General features: G+C 47.3%; 1 protein-coding gene across 2 annotated transcripts in view; it reads right to left on the bottom strand.

Moving 5' to 3' along the window:
- LOC120058232 (plakophilin-4-like) overlaps nucleotides 1-15,908 on the bottom strand; it is a 118,345-nt gene that overhangs the window by 16,593 nt on the left and 85,844 nt on the right. For both annotated transcript variants that reach the window (XM_039006737.1, XM_039006738.1), the window contains exons 9-13: nucleotides 14,425-14,635; nucleotides 12,727-12,859; nucleotides 8,950-9,163; nucleotides 1,294-1,477; nucleotides 341-458 (exon numbers count right to left, since the gene is read on the bottom strand). In XM_039006737.1, the coding sequence (XP_038862665.1) occupies nucleotides 341-458; nucleotides 1,294-1,477; nucleotides 8,950-9,163; nucleotides 12,727-12,859; nucleotides 14,425-14,635 (860 nt within the window). The remainder of the gene's footprint in view (nucleotides 1-340; nucleotides 459-1,293; nucleotides 1,478-8,949; nucleotides 9,164-12,726; nucleotides 12,860-14,424; nucleotides 14,636-15,908) is intronic.

The following is a 15,908-nucleotide window of genomic DNA, read 5'->3' as shown; positions in this document are numbered from 1 at the left end:
CGCATCCCAAATGGCACCCTATTCCCTTTACTACTTTTGACCAGGACGCATAGGGAACAGGGTGTCATTTGGGACACAAAAATCAAAGAGGGAACATTTGTAGGGGAAATAATTAACCGGAACAGCTGGCAGTCTATGAACTGTAATTGCGTGCTATTAACATTGTACACATATGGGTTGATAAAAGGCCTTACCAATCAAGTTAGTGAGCTGTGCAAGGAGATGAGTGAGAAACGATCGAATCATTCGAAACCAGTAGGGTAGGTGTTGCCCTTAACCCCTACAGCTGCCTGCCATTGTGTGACCGTGTGTGTGTGTGTGCGTGTGTTTGTGCACAGACCTTGCTGTCGAAGTCCGAGGTGTTGACACAGGCCTTGATGACGTAGAGTAAAGAGTCCACCAGTCCCTCACAGGAACGCATCTGTTTTCTAGCCTCCTCCCCCGCCGAGCTCAGGTTCCTTTGAAACACACACTTTTCAGGACTTCTGGACACAGACATATGGCCCTACCGCACATACAAACACCCAAATAAATCACACACAAAGACAGGCACTGCAACGTACACAAACAGCCACGTACAAATAGGAAAGGCTGAGTCCTAAACGGCACCCTATTACCTATTTAGTACACTGCTTTCAACAAGGCCCCAAAGGCCTTTGGTCAAAAGTAGCGCACTGTAAAAGGGAACAGGGTACCATTTGCGAAGCAGATGAAATGGTGCTTGTGTTTGTTCCCATAGCGCAACGCTGGCGTGTGTTGTGGGGTTTACTTGCTCCATCCCATCCATAATGGATTAGGCTCTCTGGTTGGCCTGAGCGATGCCATTACGAGTGTTTTTGAGCGGGGGAAATGAGAGCCTAGCCAAGTGTGCTCAGAGACACCGTCACCAATTAGAGACTAAACTTCTAGCAGCTGCCCAAATAGGAACCTACTCCCTACTTTTGACCAGGGCCCATAAGGGAGCCATTAGGGATGCATCCATTGCCTTCAAAACGAGGGCCCTGACACGGTGGCTGGAGAGCGAGAGTAACCTTTACTACGGATGGGTTGCACAGTGATTATACTGACTGGGCAACCATAACATAATACCCATCCACTCCTTGCATTATGGGTGGGTGGATCAACGGCAACTGTATTGAATCTGTAAGTACACAGTCTTCTAATTCTGTGTATTTTGTTTGTACATTTTCTTTACCACACTAAATAGTCATAGATTACCAGACAATGCTTTATTTGCAGTAGCTTTAAACATCCAGAAGGGGGTGGTAGCATAAAGCTCAAAATGTCCATTACCTCAGACAGCCACTTGTGTTCCTCAGGACCAGAGACGAGTGGAATTTGAGCTTGTGGTCATTGTCAAACGTCGAGCTGCTCCATCCAGAATGAGGTATGATCACAGTGTTTGTCAGAGTAGTTAAGGCATCCCGAATGATTGTCATCTTGACGGAATCACAGGAGGACAGGTTCCACAGCACCCCTGCAGAGAAGCAGGAGGGACAGGAAAGGGGGGGGGCACGTTAGAGAGAGAGAGACGGGCCCACAAACCCCTGGTTGTGTCAGCTGTCGTGTGCAGTTAGGCTAGCCCTCCAGAGCTGCCAAGATCCAGGGCTTTTTATAGCTCAGTACCACACAGAGAGAAGAGAGGATCAGAAGAAAAATAATAGCCCTCAATGACAAATGAAAGCCATCCGCCAGCAGAACAGAGACGTCGGGCATCCGCATCAAATAGGATCTTAAAGCACTTTAGATATCCTCAAGGCAAGTGAGGAATAAATTTTCTCTTGAGATGAACACAAGACACCACAAGATACTGGCTCAACGCATCATCTGGATAATGCAACATGTCTCCCGATATCCTGTAATAATTGTATTAGTTTCAAATGTACTTATGGTAACCAGTAATAGTCCTAGTAAAATTTGCGATGGAGGCGCCCTTTGATTCTGCATCTGCTCCAGATTAACCAGCGTGGAGCACGTCCTTTTAATCAGATGGCTGTTCCTGGAAGCAGAAAACAGGCTGATTTCTAGAGGGCTGCAGCTCAGCTCCTGTCTAACCGCAGAGAGAGAGAGACCCATAGAATGTGTCCCAAATAGGATCCTTTTCCTTATTTAAACGCGCTACTTTTAATGGCACCCTATTCCCTATGTAATGCACTACATCTGACCAGATCCCTATGGGCCCTGGTCAAAAGCAGTGCACTATACAGGGAATAGGGTGCCACTTGGGAAGCACCCATAGTTACTACCACTAAGACTGCAGGCACAGCAGAGGAGATCTATCTACACCCCACTGACTGGCTGATCTCTTTGGATGTGTGAGGATAGGAAAGCATGGGATGGGAGTGATGCCTGGTGTGTGTGTGCGTGTGTGTGCGTGTGTGTGTGCGTGTGTGTGTGATCTTTGTCGCTTCCTTGAGCTCTCCTCTATCCACCACAGTGTTTATGTATCCTAGCCACTGTTTGTTTTCTCTCCAATTAAACCAATGGAGGACATCACACCCATTACTATAGCCCAAGGGCAATTCCTAAAGAGTATGCCAGCAAGGCATAACAGACAGCCAGGTATCCCTATCCGTGGAGTTACCCGGTTCAATACAAGGTCCATTCACACTTTTATGAAATAACGGCAATAATAACCTTACGGCAGTTACTATCACGGGGGTCCAAAACCGTCCGATTTCACGTCTTCATTTCAACAAGAATAGAAAGGACAAATTCACAGCTTGGCCTGAGCGCCCCATGAAAGCGTCTCTCCGGGGTTAACATTCAGCCGATGAAGCCTCTTATCTGCTCCTGCCAGCGCCGTGTGAGGCTGCATACCGAAGCTGTAACATCACCTCAGCTATAACGTGTATTCTCAGGCCCGGGGATTCATTTCAATCCAACCGCTCTGCGGTGATTTAGCACCGTTCTCTACTAGCTTAGCCTTTAGCTTCGTGTTGCCTTGGCTTTCTTCGATGGCGAACTCCCTTCGTAATGTAGTGATAATGCACGTACGTGCACGCACACACGCGGCTGGAATAAAGCACCCAGGCAAACTGAAATGGTCCAGGTCTGTCTCCCTAGCCATCACACACGCAACCCCCCCCCCCAGCTCCTCCTCATCGCTCCCTAAAGCTCTACTTGAAGAAACGGCTAACAGCCTTTAAACTGGACCTGTTCTGCAGTCTTCTGAAACTTGGGATAAATCTGCAGCAGAGTCCAGGGAGGTGTGACTGACAGTTGTGTCTATAAAGCCCAGCGATTCCCATGTGTCACATTTGAGAGTCTGATGGAACTGCCTGTGTGAATTGTGCACGGAGGCTTGATCTCTCAGCTTGATCTGGGCTCAGTTCTATATACTGTATGTATACCAGTGGAGGCTGCTGAGGTGAGGACGGCTCATAATAATAGCAGGAACCGTGCAAATGGAATGGCAACAAACGCATGGAAACCTTATGTTCTGATGTATTTGATACAGTTCCACTCCAGCCTTTACCATGAGCCCAATTAAGGAGGCGCCAATTAAGGTGGCGCCAACCTCCTGTGATGGATATGTTAGCCAGGCACGGGAACACTAATGTAAACTAACGCCCGAGCTGGAGAGGCAATACGCTGTGACACAGGAGCCAATCATCTGCCTTCGGATCGATCCTCGAAAGACATATCATTTGACTGTGGCCTAGATTTATAAAGTTAGGGAGTGTGTGTGTAAGAAAGAAAGAGAGTGTATGTGCACTTGTTTGTGTGAAAGAGAGAGCGATGGGGGAGGGGAGTGTTTGTGTGTCTCTCATAGCTTGGGAAGCAGTGATCCGGCTAAAGGGCTCCATTCCGCCCCATAATGAAATCTCCACTGAGCTTGTTATTCAGTTACTGTCTGCAGGAATGAGGTGCTGAAGCCAGGACAGCCATTATAGTACCCTGGGCTTGAGCTGGCGTGGCTTAGACGTTTAGCCGCTACTGATTGGCCAGAGTAACGGTGCGGTGGGTGTGGTCGGGTATTAACAGGCTCCGAATTGGGTGGATTAATGTGCGTAGATCAGGCATTAGTTGGCTCAGAGCGAGAGATTTAGAGGGGCATGTGTTGGCGTGCTGTGGAGCTGGTATGAGCGTGCAGATCTATTGCAATGCCAGACCCAGCAGTATCAATAATCAGATGAAGTGGGGGAGGGGCTGGATAGCGGTTCCTAAGAGGCTGGGGGCCATATGTTGACCTGGCCCTGCATCCAAAATGCCACCCTATTCTCCCTACAGAGCGTACTACTTTTGAACACGGCCCATAGTGGATAGGGTGCCATTTGGGACAGTCCTGTCTCTGGTCAAAGCCCAGGGCTTGCTCTAACATGCATAATCAAAAATCAAGACTAGTTCTGATAGGGTTCTTCTCCTAGGCCAGTGGGGGGCAGAGGAGAGGGGTGGTTAGTACTACGAGTGTAGTTGTCCCCCAGTCCGTAGGGTGTGGCTGACCACTACAGTATAACTGTGTGCCTGAAGCCTCAGTGTATTTCTACAGCGGCTGCAGGGTGAGCTAGGTGACAATCTGTATTCTGCCCTACATCTGAGGAAATAGATGCTTTGCAGCAGCTCCAGTGTGCTTTCCTTGATGAGCTCTGTTCAATTTCAAAAAAAGGAACACTGACCAGAGATGAGCACAGTGGGGCGGTTTTCCTCAACAGCACACTGGAAACGCACACAACACAAGGTTAGGCTTGTAGCTGACTGTCTCCTGAACTCCTACACGTAGGTACTTCTATTCGAGGGGAGCCACGCCAACATAGAAACGCAGGAGCACAGATTCCACACATGCACACTAATGTAATATAATGCACTGTCATTTTGTTCCGTCCCAGGTTGTGTGTGTGTGTGTGTGTGTACCGCTGCTCTCGGGGTAGGCAGTCATTGTAAAATAAGAATTTGTTCTTAACTGACTTACCTAGTTAAATAAATATTTGCGACAGCAATGATAACAGTGGGGTCACATACGGATAGACAGTGTGTTCTAGGACAGGGCCGTTGTGTTGTGGTGTGTGTGTGTGTGTGTGTGTGTGTGTGTGTGTGTGTGTGTGTGTGTGTGTGTGTGTGTGTGTGTGTGTGTGTGTGTGTGTGTGTGTGTGTGTGTGTGTGTGTATATATATATATATATATATATATATATATATATATATGTATATACATATATACACTGCTCAAAAAAATAAAGGGAACACTTAAACAACACAATGTAACTCCAAGTCAATCACACTTCTGTGAAATCAAACTGTCCACTTAGGAAGCAACACTGATTGACAATAAATGTCACATGCTGTTGTGCAAATGGAATAGACAAAAGGTGGAAATTATAGGCAATTAGCAAGACACCCCCAAAAAAGGAGTGATTCTGCAGGTAGTGACCACAGACCACTTCTCAGTTCCTATGCTTCCTGGCTGATGTTTTGGTCACTTTTGAATGCTGGCGGTGCTCTCACTCTAGTGGTAGCATGAGACGGAGTCTACAACCCACACAAGTGGCTCAGGTAGTGCAGTTCATCCAGGATGGCACATCAATGCGAGCTGTGGCAAAAAGGTTTGCTGTGTCTGTCAGCGTAGTGTCCAGAGCATGGAGGCGCTACCAGGAGACAGGCCAGTACATCAGGAGACGTGGAGGAGGCCGTAGGAGGGCAACAACCCAGCAGCAGGACCGCTACCTCCGCCTTTGTGCAAGGAGGTGCACTGCCAGAGCCCTGCAAAATGACCTCCAGCAGGCCACAAATGTGCATGTGTCAGCATATGGTCTCACAAGGGGTCTGAGGATCTCATCTCGGTACCTATTGGCAGTCAGGCTACCTCTGGCGAGCACATGGAGGGCTGTGCGGCCCCACAAAGAAATGCCACCCCACACCATGACTGACCCACCGCCAAACCGGTCATGCTGGAGGATGTTGCAGGCAGCAGAACGTTCTCCACGGCGTCTCCAGACTCTGTCACGTCTGTCACATGTGCTCATGTGCTCAGTGTGAACCTGCTTTCATCTGTGAAGAGCACAGGGCGCCAGTGGCGAATTTGCCAATCTTGGTGTTCTCTGGCAAATGCCAAACGTCCTGCACGGTGTTGGGCTGTAAGCACAACCCCCACCTGTGGACGTCGGGCCCTCATACCACCCTCATGGAGTCTGTTTCTGACCGTTTGAGCAGACACATGCACATTTGTGGCCTGCTGGAGGTCATTTTGCAGGGCGCTGGCAGTGCACCTCCTTGCACAAAGGCGGAGGTAGCGGTCCTGCTGCTGGGTTGTTGCCCTCCTACGGCCTCCTCCACGTCTCCTGATGTACTGGCCTGTCTCCTGGTAGCGCCTCCATGCTCTGGACACTACGCTGACAGACACAGCAAACCTTTTTGCCACAGCTCGCATTGATGTGCCATCCTGGATGAACTGCACTACCTGAGCCACTTGTGTGGGTTGTAGACTCCGTCTCATGCTACCACTAGAGTGAGAGCACCGCCAGCATTCAAAAGTGACCAAAACATCAGCCAGGAAGCATAGGAACTGAGAAGTGGTCTGTGGTCACCACCTGCAGAATCACTCCTTTTTTGGGGGTGTCTTGCTAATTGCCTATAATTTCCACCTTTTGTCTATTCCATTTGCACAACAGCATGTGACATTTATTGTCAATCAGTGTTGCTTCCTAAGTGGACAGTTTGATTTCACAGAAGTGTGATTGACTTGGAGTTACATTGTGTTGTTTAAGTGTTCCCTTTATTTTTTTGAGCAGTGTATATAGAGAGAGGCTGTGATGACACAGCTCAGGGCCAAGCTGGTCCGTCCATAGGGGCCAGGTGACACCTGTACTGCCACTGGGGTGACGACAACCAGGGGAGGCCTGTCCCTTTGATCTCAGAGGCCTTTTGAGGACAAGGCAATAACCACAACAGCTGCTATGGGAATCAGGGACCAGGGCTAGATTGCTTCACACGTCCCCACAAAATGACCCCCTGACCTGGGTAGAAAAGAGAAGAGAGGGGGCTCCTCCTGCTACCATAGTGGCTCACATGGAGCACAGCTGATGATCCCACTGGAATAAAGGACCACTGACATACCGGGGAGTAGAATAAACATGTCCTGCCAGTAAAGGTCAGAGGTGGGCAGGCTGAGTGCACTCTGGTACTCTTTACCATACAGTATATGGCTCTTTTCAAGGGTAGAAATATGTCAGAGGGGTGTTGGTGAGAAAATGCATCCCAAATGGCACCCATATGGTTCAGGTCCAAAGTAGTGCACTAAATAGGGGACCATTTGGGACGCATCCTAAGTCTTGTCAGTCCCAATTAGCCCATTGGCTTTGGCCAGCAGGAAGTGCGGCAGAAAGCTCCTTGTGTCAATTGTTCTGATTGGTCGTGATTATCCAGAGCGGATGGTGTGATCACCGACCTTCTTTAATTGCATGGTATTCTGGGTCCTCAACTGCCAATTAGCCGTTTATTTTTTTTATACACACAGTCGTAAGAAGTACTCACAACACATCAAAGCAATTTAGTCCAAGATTTGTACGACACACATCTGCATTGAACTGGCCTCCCGTTTGAATGACAATGGATTAGACTGGCTAGAAGTGACCGCAATGCCAGTGATTCCATCCCCCATACTCCCTTCTGTTATAGACTGCATGTGGCTCTGATTCGTTAGTTCCTTAATTCACCAAAGATTTTTCATAACTAACCCAAGATAGACCACAGCCTGTCATTTGGGAGCACATTAATCATAATCGGCAGAACAAGCAAGCAGGTGGGCAGAGCCAAGCACGAGCTAGCGAGATCCTATTGGCGCGTTCTAGCATGTATTTGCGTATTTCCATTAGGGACCGCCTACTCTGTGTGCAATAACTAAATTCGCCCTTCAACTCGTAGACAACACAATATTTAGAAACTTTGCAATAGGGTAAAGTCTACAAAAAAAAGTTAGTCCACTCTGAAAACTGTATTGAGATCAGACGTTTCATCGATGAGAACATTTGCAGAACGTCGGACAAAATCTCTCTCGGTACCATCTTCTCCCACTGCGCTTCCTCTCATCACCATTTGGTGGTGAGTGGAAATGCCAATCGGATGCTTCAGATTTATACATTCGTGAAACATGTTTTCAGTGCCGAGGAGACCCTGAGAACAACTGGCTCTTCGTTCACCGTGCTTGGAGAAAAACCAAAACAAACACCAACTTGATTGACACGAGACCCGAGCCACATCTCCACTTCACTTCCACAACTACAGAAAGGAGCAATTGGATTCTGCACTGTGCTTGTTCTCTCTGTGTATTGACAGGCTGGTGGAACCATTACACTGTAACCTGAGGTAGAGTCAGAGCTAGTCAGAGTAGAGAGTAGAGCATGGAGCTGAGCTGTACACAAACAGCTGATTCAGTCACCTTGGCAAATGGCACCCTATTCCCCATGGGTCCTGGTCAAAAGTAGTGCGGCATATAGGGAATAGGGTGCCATTTGGGAAGTGGTTCATGTGTATTCTGGTCTGGTCCTGACTAGTTTTCCCCTAGTATCTGTCATTCAACTCAGGGGATTGGAGTTCCTCACATCCAGTGACTAATGCCAAACGACTGACGAAGCGGACTGGCAGGCTGGCGAGAAGATTAATAATTGAACAGCTCTACTTTAGGTTGTGTAGTAATGTTCCTGTCCCACAAAAACCCTGTAGTGGAACTCCAGTGGATGTGATTTGGGCAAACGTCACTGAATAATGGATGAGTGAAATAATGTGGAACTGTGACCACTGAATACGCCAGAGGGCAGAGAAAGAGAGAGAGAGAGAATAGCACACAGAGCCGTGGTGTGGAAAGGCACGGTCCGTGGAGTTCCAGGGTTAAAAAGGCTATTTTAAATAAACGCTGCTTTCTTACCCAGAAAAATCAGGGAAAAAACAAGACAGAGTGAATTCACCAACGCGCACACACACTGAATGCACCACGCGGACACACTCTCTCTCTTACCCGTGACCAGCTCTCTCACTTCTGCGTCTATAGTCTTCCTCAGCAGTCTGAGCAGAGCGGGGACGCCACCTGCGTTTCTCACGGCCACCTTGTTGTCGTCCGTAGCTTTCCCGTAGACCAGGTTCCTCAGAGCTCCACAGGCATTCCTCTGGACCTCCAGTGTTTTGTGGTCTAACAGGTCCACCAGGTGTTTGATTCCCCCTAGACGGCACACCTAGAGGGTGCGGAGAGTCATCAAGAAGGCCTTGGGCATAACTCATTGGTTTGTGCAGTAAAACACCACGAGAATGAAAAACGGTGAGGACAGAGATTCACTCATGCAGGATCAATATCACAAATATTTTATGAGGAACTGAACATGGATTGAGCAGGAACGTGTAGTGACTATGTTCTGAGTTAGGCTCTGACAACATAAATCTCTGACAACATAAATCTGGGCTTTGTATTTATTCATGTAAGGGATGCGAAGAATAGATACCAATGGCTTTCTTTATAACAGATGAAAGACACATTGAAAATGTAATGCATATCTTCAGCGATCGCATACAATGCCTAAACTATACACTGAGTATACCTAACTTTAGGAACACCTTCTTAATACTGAGTTGCACCCACCCTTTTGTCCCCAGAACAGCCTCAATTCATCGGGACATGGCCTCTACAAGGTGTTGAAAGCGCTCCACAGGGATGCTGGCGCAGGTTGACTCCAATGTTTCCCACAGTTGTGTCAAGTTGGCTGGATGTCCTTTAGGTGGTGGACCATTCCTGATACACCCGGGAAACTGTTGAGCGTGAAAAAACCCAGCATGGTTGCAGTTCTTGACAAACTGGTGCGCCTGGCACCTACTACCATACTCCATTCAAAGGCACTTACATTTTTTTGCCTTGCCCATACACCCTCTGAATGGCACACATACACAATCCATGTCTCAATTGTCTCAAGGCTTAAAAGTCCTTTGACCAGTCTCCTCCCCTTCAGCTACACTAATAAAAGTGGATTTAACAAGTGACATCAATAAGGGATCATAGCTTTCACCTGGTCAGTCTATGTTATGGAAAGAGCAGGTGTTGTTAATGTTTTGTATGCTCAGTGAAGCCCCTACTGATCTTAAGAGATCAGCTTTTCCAGCTGACGACTCCGGCGACAGTACCAGCACCCTGTGGAGCTGTGAAATTCCAGAGGGAGCTGGAGTGGAATGGAGTGGCCACCCCAGCCCAGCCAGGGAGAGAAAGAGAGAGCCTCTGCAGCAGCATAGTCCTCTCAAAGCCTGGGTGAATCTCAATTGCATTTCCTTGATTCCTCACATCCTCTCTCATTGCATCTCAAAATGCATTGCAGGAAAATATCTTAGGTTCCTCCCATCTGATCTTCTCCTCCAATGAGTTATGAGAAGGAGATGAGAAGGGAGGACGTGAGGAATCAAATAAATACAATTGAGATTCAGCCCTAGGGTTGTTACGGTGACCGTAATATTTGTTTTCACTTTGTCATTATGGGGTATTGTGCATAAAAATAAATGCTATCCATTTTAGGGCTGTATAAGGCTGTAACGTAACAGAATGTGGATAGGAAGGGGTCTGAATACTTCCCAATGGGTTTGGGAGAGGCGAAGGTCGAGTCACGCATCCTCTAAAATAGCCGCGCTTCTTAACACCCATCCACTTAACCCAGAAGCCAGCTGCACCAATGTGTCGGAGGAAACACCGCCAACTGGCGACCAAAGTCAGCCTGCAGGCGCCAGGTCTGCCACAAGGAGTCACTAGAGTGCAATGAGCCAAGTAAAGCCCCCCGGTCAAACCCTTCCATAACCCGGACAACGCTGGGCCAATTGTGCGCCGCCCTATGGGACTCTCGGTCACATCCGGTTGTGACACAGCCTGGGATCAAACCCACTGCGACGCTACTCGGGAGGCCTGAGACAGGTTCAGGATAATCGTCCATTCTAAATCGAAACTAATTTCACACATACAGTATATTATTTAGTACATGTAAAAACAAGATTAAATTAAGAATAGTCTGATGGGTGACAATATTATCACTTGTGAATGATGCCCAGCGTGCACAGTAAGGCAAGAAACAGCGCATTCCTTTTGTTTTTGAGACTTTTTCCAAATCGTAGTCGCACACCTCATGTAGCCTAGCCCATAGGCCTACATGTTTTGATAAGGTTTGTATCACAACTAAAATTAAGCCTAACTGGCATATATAGGCGGCGAGAGAGTTTCAAGTTTGGGGGAAGATAATTCTCACCATTAAAACGCAGCTATATAATAAAAGCATTACATGCATAAATCGCATTTGCGGTCACCTTTTGAGAACAGTGAATTGATTGCCTGTTGGAACATTTGCGCTTATAGCCTACTGCCGTGTGTGTTCTGATCTGTTGCATCAGCCTCATTGCTTTTTTTTTTTTAATAGTTTGATGCGAGTGATTGTATTCATTTGGGATCTATCGCATCCCACAACTGTCCTAGAGTTTGTTTAGAATATTTACTCTCGCACAGTAGGACAAGTTGACCAACTTCTGTACTACGAGGGATAGGAGATTGACATACTGTAGGCTAGTGCTTTTGCTGTTAGGCCTACTCATCTTGTTGGCTGAGTAAAATGGGACAGTTCTTCTAGCATCTTCAATGTGCGCCTCGGAATTCGATAAGGACGCGCACAGTTGCGTCCCCGATGTGTCGGTCTTCACTTGTAGCCTACTTTGGGGCTAAATTGCCTGTGAGAAGGACTTGATCACGTGAGGGGCATTGGCTAATAAGAATTGAGATATCTGAAAGAGCCATGTGAGTGAGAGGTGCTTCGGAGCACGACGATTGGCAGCCGGGAGAAGGGAATTATAATTATTATATTTCAGCCCGAGGGCACATTGGGCCACTTTGGTCGCAAGGCATGGATTGATTTATGGGGCATTACGTCCACACAAGGGGGATGCCGCCGGGAAATTCGAGGCTTGGTGAAAATATTATCAAGTGCTTGTCGAATTGTGAATGAAAGACTGATGAAGTGTGTGCAGCTTGCGCAAGAAACAGAGCAGAACTCATGCCTTTCATGCAACTTCGCATCATGCAGCCTTAGAATGTATTCAAAATGAAAACATATAGCCCAACGTTTGTATCACAACTAAAGTTGCATAAATATCCCTAAACTAAGCATATAGGAGGACCTGTTTCTTCGTTAACCGCTCAACACAGAACAGCCGCATGTACGCACCACGTCGGAAATCGTTTGGAGAAAATAGCCTTTCTATTTTACTCAGCTATGTTCAATCGTATTCTTCATGATATAAAATAATATAAAGCCAAATCTTGTCTGCTAAATGAACTAGTGTAGCCCACAGCCATATGGCATAGCCAGATCAGGACCTAACATAAGGATAATTCAGAGTATGCTATTCTGTTCTTCTGAAATAGACTACATTTTCTTCATATCATGTTTCTTTAGAGCTGTCTAAAATAAATAATGGATTTAATGTGAAGGTGTAGGCTATATTACATGGATTCATTAGACTTTAAAAAAATGTAGATGTTCCAAAAGGTCTGCATCAGTGGCTTTTAGGCTAAGCTTGGAAGTCAGGAGATGCTAAACGTGTTGATGTTCATTAAACGGTCATTTACCATGAGACTGGCAGTTATTTACATGACAATCACTGGCTGACAGAATGTCATGACTGCCACATCCCTAACCCCCCCCCCGGGATGGGCAGCACATCACAGTGATTTGCATGCTGGGGACTAACGAAGGATCTGGGGAGCAGTGCGTACGTAATGTACCTCCGCCTTGACTCGATTATCTCCGAAGCACAGGTGCTGCAGGTATGCGGCGGCGTTGGCCTGCACCGAGGGGAACTGGTGCTGCAGCATATGAATGACCTCAGGCAGCTCAGGGTCACGCCAGGCAAACTCCCTGGAACACAGACAGAGAGATAGACACACACGCACAGAGACACACACAAAGCAGTACAACGTCAGCACACAACAACTATCCACCCACTGTCCACAGGGCTGGGGCACACGGCTATACGTTTCAAGCCCAGGAAATGACATTGACATCTATTACACTGCAGGATTGTTGCTTTTCTCCCAATATATAAAAGGATAAGATTTCACTCTGGTTTCATTTGTAAGTCTTGCCTTTTGGAGAGTCACTGCGATGAGCTTCTCCTGATTCATGAGGCGTCATTGAATCTGTCTAAAAAGACGTTGACTAGAATGAATGACCTTTGTGACAAGAGAAAAGCGTAGATATTACCAAGTCTGCGTCTGGTTCAGAACTTGTATTTATCTCTGACCGCCAAAAACTCTTCTGAGAAGAAGAGGAAATGAGAAAGTAGCAAGGTGGGGTGCACGTCCACATTCTGACAGAATTGGCTGTATTGATGTGTGGTGTCGGCTGTAACGCGCCAGCCCTTGCCTCAGCGTGTTACATGAAGCAAGATGCCAGTCCAATCAAATCAAAATTCAATTTTCTTCTAAATTACCCCGGGGACACAAACAGTTGATACCATCACCACTGCTACATGTCATCCGTTTGGCAGTAGAGACCCAGTTGATGAAACATGCCTTTTCTTAGTACAGGTGCTTTTAGGCCTGCCTCTGGATTGTGACCCAAATGGCACCCTACTCCCTTTATAGTGCACTATTTTGACCAGGGCCCATAGCCACTATATAGGGGAGAGTCAGGAGACACCCTGGGTCTGAGCATGGTCTGCAGTGTAGAGCAGGCAGGGAGGAAGGCCTGCTGTCACCCTCTCACTGCTCTCAGCTAGAGCAGGACTCCGGGTGTGAACAGCACTCCCAAGGTCAGGGGTTTACCGCTCCGGGTCCAAAAACTCGGCCATGCTTACAAAGTACACACGCCTCTGTAGCAAGAGCAGACGCAGCAGTTCACTGAATCAGGGGATCCTTAGTAGAGTGGTCCGTCTAGCCATGTACAGATGTAAGATCTTCATTTGACCACTCGTTGCTGAGATTTGTGCAGGAAATGAAAACTTGTAGTGTATTCAAGGTTTTCCACTTAAAAATGTTACTTGATTTGCCAAAACAAAAAATGTATCAACTCCTACAAAAAAAACATCCATTAATTATAATCCACATTTCCTGTTGCTGCAGGATTATTTTCCTGCTGTAGCAAACTAGCTCAAATTAAGGTCCTACATCTGTATCTTAATGGCTAAGGCTCTGGACGGCTGCCCAGGGGGCTGTGTGTGAATAGTAACACTACTGTTGACCCAGCAGTATATACGGTAGTAGCCCCGTAAGCAAGGTTAGAAGCACTGTTAAGACCCAGTAGATGACAAGGGAGGGATGAATTAGTCATGACCAAACAGCTCAAAACAGGGAGGGATCTGTCCGAATTCATCCAATAAGAAACGGATGTTTCCGTTTCACGTTGCAAAGTGTTGCTAAGGTGTGGACTAATGACAACGACCCAGCGCTTGTAGCCTAGTGGCTTAGAGCCTAGTGCTTTACCTCGGGTCCTTCTGGATGCTGTCTATGGAGGGCGAGCGGGTGGCCCCGTCATCTATGACGACCGGCTGCCTGACATAGTTGCCCTCGGAGGGCCGGTACTGAGCCAAGCGGTAGGACTCTGAGTACGTGGCCGCCGTGTTCAGAGCGTAGTTGCTTCTTTGGTACGTCATGGCACTACGCTGGCTGGAGGTCCTCTGGAGGGTCCCCACGCCTGAGAGACCAACGAAAAACAATTCAGATTGATATTGAACGAGACAAGTACACAGCAGCTACCAGACCTAGACACATCTACAACTCCCTGGGCTAGTGAAGATTAAAACCTTTTTTCAAACCTTTTTCACCTCAGAAAATGTGTCCGAAACGGCACCACTTTTCTCTTTTATGGCGCACTACTTTTGACCATGGCACATAGGGCTCTGGTTAAAAGTAGTGCACACTAAGGAATAGGGTGCCATTTGGGACACACCCCGAGGTGTGCTGACCGGAGCTGAAAACACTAGGCTTTTTGACTCGCACACACCATTTCTTCCAATCTGGATCCACTTAATGAAAGAGGGGAAAATGGTGCTCCCATGATTCCACACTACTCCTCCTTCAAAAAGGGACCGTTTTGTTGTTGTCGTTTCGTTCATTAATGAGGTAGGATTGAGCAAGCCAGATCCTGCAGGTTTTTTCACAGGGCTAGTCTGCCTTGTAGTAGGTGATCCAGCAATACTCCTCATCTCATCCCTCTCTCCTCTCCTCCCTCTCTCCTGTCTGCTTCAGTGTGGCCTGAGGCCAGTGAGCCTTGGCTGTGTCCGACACAGGAAGACACACAGTCCTCCCTCTTTAGGTGAAACAGCGTCAGTGCTAAGCTAACACACCAACAGGATATCCTTCCATCCAGGCCAGGGTAAATATTTAGTCTTGTCAGAATTTTAACTGTGTCATCGTCCTTAAACAATGTCTATTTTTCTGCCCCTCTCCCCTCCTTGCATTGTGATATTGTGACCTAGTTTCTAGCACAATATGCCCTACATACTCACTCTCTCACACACACACACACACACACACACACACACACACACACACACACACACACACACACACACACACACACACACACACACACACACACACACACACACACACACACACACACAGGCCTGCCTTCCTGCTCCGAACAAACAGAGCAGAGACCATGTGACTGCTGCTCTCCGGTCAGATCTCTATCCTGCCATCCTGCAGGGACTGGGACTGCACACGGCGCACACACACATAGTCCCTCCTACAAGAATCAAGACGTCAACTTGAAGCTGCCCTCCAAAAATATATATATTTTTACATCAATACCTCTCTCTATTTGGCAGTTCATAGGCCAGTTCTGTGATATCATGATGACTCGCTACTAAAATCTTCTTTAAAAAAAGCTTAATCCATCTTTAAAAATGTCATACCCGAGGTCAGCGACTTGCTTTTTCGCAACAGGGATCGATATTTCCATT

Source organism: Salvelinus namaycush, chromosome 13 (genome assembly GCF_016432855.1).
Source record: "Salvelinus namaycush isolate Seneca chromosome 13, SaNama_1.0, whole genome shotgun sequence".
NCBI lineage: Eukaryota > Metazoa > Chordata > Actinopteri > Salmoniformes > Salmonidae > Salvelinus > Salvelinus namaycush.
The sequence above is the reverse complement of the archived record's forward strand: the minus strand, read 5'-3'. Positions and strand labels throughout refer to the sequence as shown.